The following is a 9,529-nucleotide window of genomic DNA, read 5'->3' as shown; positions in this document are numbered from 1 at the left end:
TTGTGACGCTACAAGAAGAAGCAGACACACCGGTGTTTGACTTTAGTTAAAATAATTAATTGTAAGTATTCTTAAATATTCAATTAATAAAAAAAAATTAAAAGTTTCTTATTCGAGTCTATAATTTAATTAAATTTATGATTTTTATTAGGTCTGGCCTATAAATAAATAAATAAATAAACAAACTGAACATAATATAGTCGTTGGCCAAAAAGCCATACCCCAAAACAGAACGGAAATAAAACAAATTTTTATTAAATTAATAATTTTATTATTTTTTATAAATAACAGGACAATTTGCCCAAAATAGGTTCCGTTGCTACGCAAGCACATTTCATAAGTTTTATCCTATATACAGACATTATTTACAATATACATAATATAAAATTTGTCTGACTATTTCCTTTTTCGTTTTTTGCTTTATTAATATTATGTTTTTTTTTTTTTAAATTATTGACAATGATTGTCATGTAAATATTAGTAGAAAAATTTCTCAGTTAACGGGCGCGTGTGTGTGTGTGTGTATATATAGTCGTAACAATTTTATGTTTTATTATTTTAAAATTCAGAAATATGTTATCCTAAATCGATCAATTTCATGGTCAATTGGTCGATTTAGTAAACGTTTTATACAAATCACATTTCCTAAATTTAGCCTAAACGTTAAACATTTTTATAATAAATATTTGCTGTATGTTTTTTTTTTTAAATCTTGAAGGCACTAAACTGCATTTTTAACTGGACCTATCGTATAAAGGCTTCGAAAGCGTATAATTAATTGGAAAATTCAAATGACTAGTAGTAAAAACTTAACAAAAAAAAAAACTAAATAATAAGGAATCCCGATAAGTACGGTGGGTGAATGGGTGGTCCCTTTTATAGAAAAAAAAGCACCAAATTTTTAAAGAACCTTAAAAATACATCTCTCTTTTAAGATGTAGAAAGGCCACTTTGTTTATAATTTTTTAAAAAATCCACTGTCCCGCAACAGTCACAAAGTATAACAAACTGCGTTTGACCAATAAATAATTATTATTCCATTACAGGACAGTAATAAGTGAGATTTCACTCAGACAATAACTCAAGAAGCAAAAACCAAAAAGGGGGACGGACTTGTGACATTCGTTTGTATTTTATACCCTATAAATGTTCAGCCTTTTTATTCCTTTCCTTAGCTGGCGTTTCCCTCCGCAACAAGGGGGCAGGGGACACTTCTCCCACCTCCCTTTTTACCGTAATAATTAAAATAAAAAAACAACTTTTTTATTCGCAACAACGTGTCTGTCTTTGCTTTATCGCACGAACAACCGTCGGCTGCTGCTGCTGCTGCTGTCGCATTTTTTTCTCTCTCCTTTTGACGGAAACTGTCCGAAAATCACCTGCACGGCGCCAGCAGGATCTCCAACCAGCACGGGCACGAGGTTATTTCTGTTCTGGAGTAGCCCTTACCCCACCCTTTGACGAAACTGACCCTGAAACAAAAAAGAAAACGGTTATACAAGCAACCAATTTATTATTAGTAACTATCAGGAAGTTGTATGCAATATTTTGGTAACATTAGCTCTTAGGGAATAAAGGTTGTTTCAACTCACTAGAGTAACTTCATATGGTAACTAAGAATCAGTCTAGTAGTGTCGTCATCAAATCAAATCAAAATATGCTTTATTGTCATAAGAGATAATCTTGTCGACAAAGCTGTATGGGAATGCTCAAAAAAGAAAATCTCTTACAGCAAAACTTAAGTACTACATACACATTTCTGACAGGGCACAGACAAATATTCGTCAGAAAATATAAAATATATAATGTCATATGTTAAAATCTATCTAAAAAGAAGTCATTTACTTCATAGTAGCCTCTTGCAACCAACAATTTTTCCTAAAGACTCTTATTACTTTGCACTTCCTTAATATCCGCTGGAAGATGATTAAAGATTTTTTTCCCATCAAATACAAATGACCTTTTTATTAATGAGTTTGAGGGTACAGGCAAAACCACATCATTAGCCCTTCTGCTGCTATAATGGTGCCTATCTCCAACATTGAGATCTCTGTACTTTTTGTGAATTAAGCACACCGTTCCCAGTATAAATAAAGAAGGCAACATAAGGATTTTGTGAGTAATAAAAAGTTCTCTACACGAATCTCTTATACCTACTTTGCATATATATCTGATAGCCCTCTTTTACAAGATAAAAACGCTCATAAATAATTGATTGGTACACGCACCCCAAAAACACAAACCATACCTCAGATGTGACTCAATCAGTGCAAAATAGGCGTTCCTGACCATATCAAACTCTACTTCTCTTGTTATGATTTTAAGGGCATAACAATTAGACGCCAACTTGTTGCACAATAATCTGATATGACTTTCAAACTTCAATTTGTTGTCAAGACTTATTCCCAAGAACTTTTTTAATTTTGGCTAAATCCCTATTTACTGTATTATTTAGGTTTTCAACACTAACATCATGCGAAAGTGCCGTTGCATCATCTGCAAATTGAATAAATATAGCTTGTATATCAATCCATACAAAATAGTAGTGTTTTCAGTTTGGCACTCTTGACATTCACAGATTTAGATGTTTATGGACTGATGGCATAATACATTCACTACCTCATGATATCATGATAATCAAATAAGTGGTGATGGTTTATTCGCAACAGTGACATAACGAAAAAGGCACTTTTTTCCTATTTGACCCCATGGTAATTACCAGTGTATTAGTAGCAGTTGTCATTAGTAATAGCATTTTCTACTTGTTTGACACTCTTCACATTCACAGGTCGTTAGATTCTGTTAAGTATGCACTAGCTTTTTGCTTTTAACGTACCACACTAAATATCACTATTTTACCTATTTGATCATGTCTAGCATAGAGACACACAAGAGGGAATATATCATATAATATGAATGTAAAATATTACCGCCGTCGAATATCCAAGGAGAGATACAGGACCGTTTATAGTTCTAATTGAAAGTACATAATCGAAAAGAAGAAAATGTACAAAACATGCACTCAAATCCATTGATGAGGGAACTTAAGAAAGCAAAATCCTAAAACATATTTCAAATTACATAAAAAATATAGTGTTGGAAATGACAGACGAGGAGCTAGTTGAATCAACATCACTAACCCTAAGAAAAGATGTTCCCTATCAATCCCTGGAGGCCGAAGGCTTTATCAGAAGAACTGAAAAACAGGAACGAGTAAAATATCACTACACACAATTGGTATTACAGAATAAAGCAGCTGAACACTTACATAGCACCAGTACTTTTATGCAAAAACAGATACCGACATGTAAGAAACACTTGAGGAATGTAAAGAATACAATTGCGTATACGGCTACAAAGACAGAACAGAACATGCAGAACCTGTCAAGAACACCTGCGGCAAAAAGAAATCCAACAATTTCTGGCCTTTACAAATATTTCCTATTATGGAGAGAGGACACAAAAATTACAAAACTCCTAACAGAAGAACAACAAACAGGATAAAACAGATCAAATAAGTACACCCAAGAAAATTGCCCAAATCCAAGCAAAAACTTAGTGGTGGAAGTCTATGAAAGAAGAAATCTTGCAAGTAGTTCGCACACCCAAAGACTAGTGTTACCCAAACTATAAAGAAAACACCAACTTATTCCCACCTATTTGACATCAAATGTATACTGAAAAACATGAGAGGACCAGATACATTATACAAAAAAATATAACCACAAAAGACACAGAGTGAAATGACATAAAATAGACACAGCAATTATAAATGAAACACATCCGAAACTATGAGACCAATTCAACTTCAATTACACTCTAGAGAGACAAGGTAGGTTGGATGGTTATGGAGGCATAGCTCAAGAAGCAAAAACGATAAAAAGATCCCATGTTGTTAAATTCATATGCCAGTCACAAAACACCCCAAAATTTTCAGTTGCAAGGCATAAGATGGTGCGGATAAATCTTGACAAATCGATACTGCCCACCAAATTTAGTACCAACTGTTCAATAGTATCAAGTACTGTAACTGTTTGATGCCAAAGTAATAATAACAGGAGTCCTAAATATATAGTGAATTAAAAACTAACTAAATATATATTGAACCATCCTCTGTGGTGTTCATCAAGGCAAAACCAAAGTGGGAAAAATTCTATGAATCTGATACCAATACACCTAAACAAGTTACTTCTATGCCCAAGGACACACCAAACTACATCTGTCGACAACAAGATAGCCAAAAGTGAAATAAATGGACCATCCAGGGTGATGGATATGCTCAGTTAACCTAATACCAAAGCCACTTTGTTCATAATAGAACGTCTAATAAAAAACAATATAAGTGTTAAAAAACCAATACATAGATAAATTAATCCAGCGTGTCAATAACACACCTAGACTCATAATGCAGGTAAAATGTTGCTATTGTTTAATGCTAACTTGATTTGCATGTTACAAAATGATACCAACCATATCCCAAGGCAATTTTCTGTTAAATACTCTGATAGGCACAGAGCGAGAAGTCACCATGAGAGAAATGGAAAGTTACTCCAGACATGAGTCAAAGAAGTAATGTGAGATACCTTTCAAGGAAAATGCAAGGATGGTTATTTACTCTGCCATAATATATACTCATCATCTCATAATAACGTGACAATCAAATAAACGGAGATGGTTTGTTTGCAAAAGTGACAGTCATAAAAAGCAATATTTCAACTTATGTCCTGCTTTGATCCCATGGTAACTACCAGTCTATTAGTGTCCTCATAAATAATAGCGTTTTCCGTTTGTTTGACACTCTTGACATTGATATATGTAAGTGGTGAGGCTCCTTCAATAAGCTTTGAATATGGTTATGTATTGAGAGATGGCACCTTCACCACCCCATAATAATTTAACATTTAATTAGGTGACGTCACAAAAAAGCCTTTTCTCACATCTTTTTTGACCGCAAAAGCTTCAGGGATGATGGTTGGGTATTGTGAGATTGGTTATAAGTGTTTGTTAAATTTTTTCCGAGAAGTTGAAGCCATTTTCTCCTTATTTTGAGTCAGTTTTTTATTTTTTCGAGACAGTAGACTTTAAGTTCCTGGCAGATATAAGAAATAATTCCATAATTGCCTCATAAAAGTAGAAAATTATAGCAGCTGCTCGTTTGAGGCAAGTTAGACTACACTTATTAATTTACCAGGCTACTGAGGCCACTTTTTATGTTTGGTTGAGTCATTGTTTACTTATTCCAGACCCTTGAAGTAATGTCTTATTTATTCCAGGCTCTTGAAATCATATTTTATTTCTTTCAGGCAGTTTAAGACACTTGTTTCAGGCAATTTGAATAATTTTCTATGTATTCTAGTCTCAGCCATTTTTAATTTATTCCAAACATTTACAATTATTTCTTCCAGGGCATTAACGCCATTTAATTCTTACTTATTTTAAGCATTTTAAGTAAATTTTTATTTCTTCAAGGCAGCATGCTTCACCTAACTACCTGGAAGAAATAAAAAATTATTCCATAATTCTATCATAAAAATAGGAAATGCCTCTAAAGGTTTAAATTGTTTTAATCACAGCTATGTTTTTGTTATCATTTTGTTGACAGCTTTCATTTGAATCGCGAAATTTGACACTTTTGGTAATAAATTTAAAATTAATTACATATAATAAAAAAATAAATCAATTGATACAACGGCTCTAATTTTTTTTAAATCACTTTCATTGACGTAATACGCAACAAATATATGTACCTCTTAAAAGTTGAATCGTGGTCATGACTTCCAGGTCTCAGGATTTTGACCAAACTATTATAATGACTTCTTTTCCAAAACTCATGTTTTTTAAAGAACAATATTCAAAATTGTTACTCATAATAATAATTATAAACTTATTTATAAATTAGAGCTTTAAAATAATTAAAAAATAAGTGACAGTAATTATAGTCTATTTTTCCCTGCGCCTAGCAAGAAAATGAATGTTTACAATCAGAATTTTAAAAAGAAATGGAAACATTTTCCAGGTTTGCAATGGGTAGAAAATAGGAAAAAGGGAACACTCTCCCTTTGCCTGGTAAGTATTTATGATAACGACATATTTGGTATATACAGGCTGTTTACTAAACATGGGGCAAAAATTTAAGACTATTCTTTGTTTCGAAGATACGGGGCGAAAAAAGAATTTCAACCATCCAATTTTGGTAGTTTTAAAATTAGTAACGTAGAAAAACCTTCTAAAATATATATCAACGACTTAGTGGAACAGGAACGTTGAAGCGAAGGGGAGGACCAGGAAGGCCAATATCAGCAAGAACGGTGGAACTAGAAAAGAAGGTGCTGGTCATAGTAGAAGAAAATTGCAAATACTTTAAATGTAAGTAACGGGACCAAATAACCATACCACATAAAACGCGTTCAGGCACTTCTTCCTGCAGATTCTCCTCTACGTATTGCATTCTATCAATGGATTTTGCACACATTGGTTCAAATCCCTCAATTACTGACTCTTATTCTTTTTACAGATGAAGCCAGTTTCTCAAGAAATGCAATAAGGTATTTTCACAATAACCATGTTTGGGCAAAAAAACTACATAAAGTGCTTTGCGTTTGTTTGGGTGGGAATTATAGGTGACTTCCTAATTGGACCGGTATTTCTGCCAGAAAGACTTACCGGCGAGGTATACCGCAGCTTTATGGAATAAACACGCTACCTCAGTTTCTGGAGAATGTACCATTGGCTACAAGAAGTGCAATGTGGTTTATGCACGACGGTGCACCGGCGCACTTAAGCATTTTACACACAGAAAAATCCCGATGGATTTTTTCACATTTTGTTGTATAAAAAAAAATGTTTAATTTTAATACACAATTGTTAGATAATATCTCACAGTCCTGTATAAAAATTCTCAGGCATTTTGTATATGTTTTATTGTGTATATTTCATACAATTATTGCATATTAAATTAATACACCATAAGTGGATATTAATTATTAAGATAATGTGTATAAATATTCCACATTTTTTTTTTAAAATCCAATGCAGTTTGGTAAAAAATCTAATAACCAAGTATATTTTTACTACAATTTTTAATTATTTTTTTATTCTGGCTTGTGTTGATTTTATTTACAATTGTGTAGAATAAAAAAGATTCTTGCTAATAGCCCTTCACAATTATAGAATTTTAAACTATGTATTGTGTAGTTATAATACACAATTGTGTATAAAGGAGGACGCGCCCGACGTCCTTGCCTTTGCCGCTAGAACTTCGTTGTTAACGTCAATGTTGCCAGATTCAATATTAAACAGTTGTAAAGGTATGCATCAAAATTTGCAGCCGATTTAAAGTTGTTAATTGAAAATGATTTAATAGGATATTTAAAAATAAGCCCAATCAGCATAAGTTCTAATTTTATTTATTTAAATAATATCGTGATAATAACACGCGTAAAAAAAGGAAACGTAACTTTTTTAATTGGCGGTGTAATCTTTAAGATACATTTGATGGCAGCATTGCTATAATTCCTAGTGCCACAGGTGTTCAACTGTTCATTCTTTAGTCCTTCAATCAATCGGCCGGCATTAATTTGTTTTAAGGTTTTTTCGTTTCGTTAAGTGATAAAATTGCATAAGAAAAAAATTGATATATTCGTTGAAGATAAACTTAAGGAATAGAGTTTATTTGACTAACTCCAGGAGCAGTTTGTAGGTAGGTAATTAGGTAAGCACCATATTTTTTTTGCATTTATTGTATACTTTGGAATTTCCTGGATATTTTGATGTTTAGACAGGTAGCTGGTACCTATTTAGTTTTTCAGTGATAACTGATCAGATGATACCTACATATACCTACTCACTGTGGGCAGCCACTATGGCTCTCACACTCTCGTCCTTTGGTTAACTTGGTTTAGAAAAACCAAATATTGTCATTGCATTAAAATGCTTTATGTAAGTCTTTATAAATGTGGTTTGTTTAAAGTTAAATCAAACTTTTCATAAAAGTGAACCGCAGTCCACGGATACTAGGACGGATAATAGCACGGAATCTAGCAAGTACTTCCACAACTATAGGTAGGTAGATATATACCTACTAAAGTTCCTACTAACTTATTAAAACCTTAGAGAGGGGGAAAAATACGATATATACAGGGTGAGCTTTTTTCGATGTTTAGTACAGGGATCTCGGAATCTGATTCTAATGATGTATCACATGATAGGGTTGTTTTAAAAAAATAGGCTTTTATATACCATTGTTCATTTTTTTTGCTGTTTATTTTGGTTTAGTCTAGTTGCAATGGAAACAAGAAAATAAATAATGTTTGGATATGTTACTATGGTAACTAAACTATTATCAACAAACTAAAAACCTTTTAAAATTAAATTTTAAAAATTTCTTAAAAATTACCTAGGCTATTACTATTAAAACAAATAATTAAGATTTTTTTTATTGGATAGGAAGGAAGGCTCCTGTAGATATATCGTGTCCACCAAGATCCCCTAAACTTACATGGAGCTATAGAGGAGACAGTGTAAAATATCTATGGAAAAAACTTAGGTTTGAAACGATTGAAGAAAAGATTTAATACATTGCTTCAATGTATTAATGGTGGAATTTTCGAAAATATTTCATACAATTAAATAAATTGTTAAAAAAAAACAGTTTTTTTTTATCCTGTTTTTCCCAGGCGCACTAGAATTTATTATTACACAGACTTATGACGAAATTCTCTAAAATGTATTTTAAATTTTTAAACAATTTGTTCATTTTTTTTTATACAAGTATATTGATTATTTTAAAATTTTTATGAATATAAATACAAAATATTGTAATAAAAAACTCCAGTTCTTATGTTAATTTGATATACAAACCTAAACGAAGTAACCTACACTATATTTAAATTTATAAAACAATATATAGTATTATTGTACACAATTTGTAATAAAATTTTATAGTTGAAATGAAAGAAAATAAAATATATTGTGAAAACACCTTACACTAACGTGTGTATTTAAAATGCACAAATTGTGTTTTTTTCCTGTACATACCATGTTAAAAAAAACACTAAGACTTTGCTTATTTACTGAACAATTATATGAAATAAATATAAAATATTGTCGAATTTAAGTACACAAATAGTGTACTTTATATACAATAAAATAAATCAAATTGATACACAATTTGTTGATTATAGAACCACAGTTATTTAAGCACAATAGCATAGAGAAATTCTACACAAATTGATTCTGTACCATTTCCAGAATCAAATTGTATGTAAAATCTATACAATTGTTGAATTTTTATTCACCTATTTTTAAGAGTGTAGTTTGACAGTTTTTTAACTATAGCTACGTTTACAACGCGTGTACCAAATATTTAATACTTGGATCAAATGACGTCATGGGGACTATTTTTTCGGTGTAAACGGCAGCGCACTAAAATTTGATACCCGAATTTGATGCGTTCCAAACAGGGTAGATTAAATTTCGTTTTTTTCGGTGTAAACAGCTAGGACCTATTTTGAAGTATCAAAATGACAAG

General features: G+C 31.8%; 1 protein-coding gene across 3 annotated transcripts in view; it reads right to left on the bottom strand.

The window, feature by feature from the left end:
* Positions 1-248: 248 nt before the first annotated feature.
* The window catches only part of LOC126736742 (mothers against decapentaplegic homolog 6), a 99,254-nt gene continuing 89,973 nt past the window's right edge, over positions 249-9,529 (bottom strand). For all 3 annotated transcript variants that reach the window (XM_050441267.1, XM_050441269.1, XM_050441268.1), the window contains one exon: positions 249-1,472. In XM_050441267.1, coding sequence (XP_050297224.1) covers positions 1,376-1,472 — 97 coding nt within the window. In that variant the 3' untranslated portion in view covers positions 249-1,375. The remainder of the gene's footprint in view (positions 1,473-9,529) is intronic.

Source organism: Anthonomus grandis, chromosome 5 (genome assembly GCF_022605725.1).
Source record: "Anthonomus grandis grandis chromosome 5, icAntGran1.3, whole genome shotgun sequence".
In the NCBI taxonomy this organism is placed as follows: domain Eukaryota; kingdom Metazoa; phylum Arthropoda; class Insecta; order Coleoptera; family Curculionidae; genus Anthonomus; species Anthonomus grandis.
The sequence above is the reverse complement of the archived record's forward strand: the minus strand, read 5'-3'. Positions and strand labels throughout refer to the sequence as shown.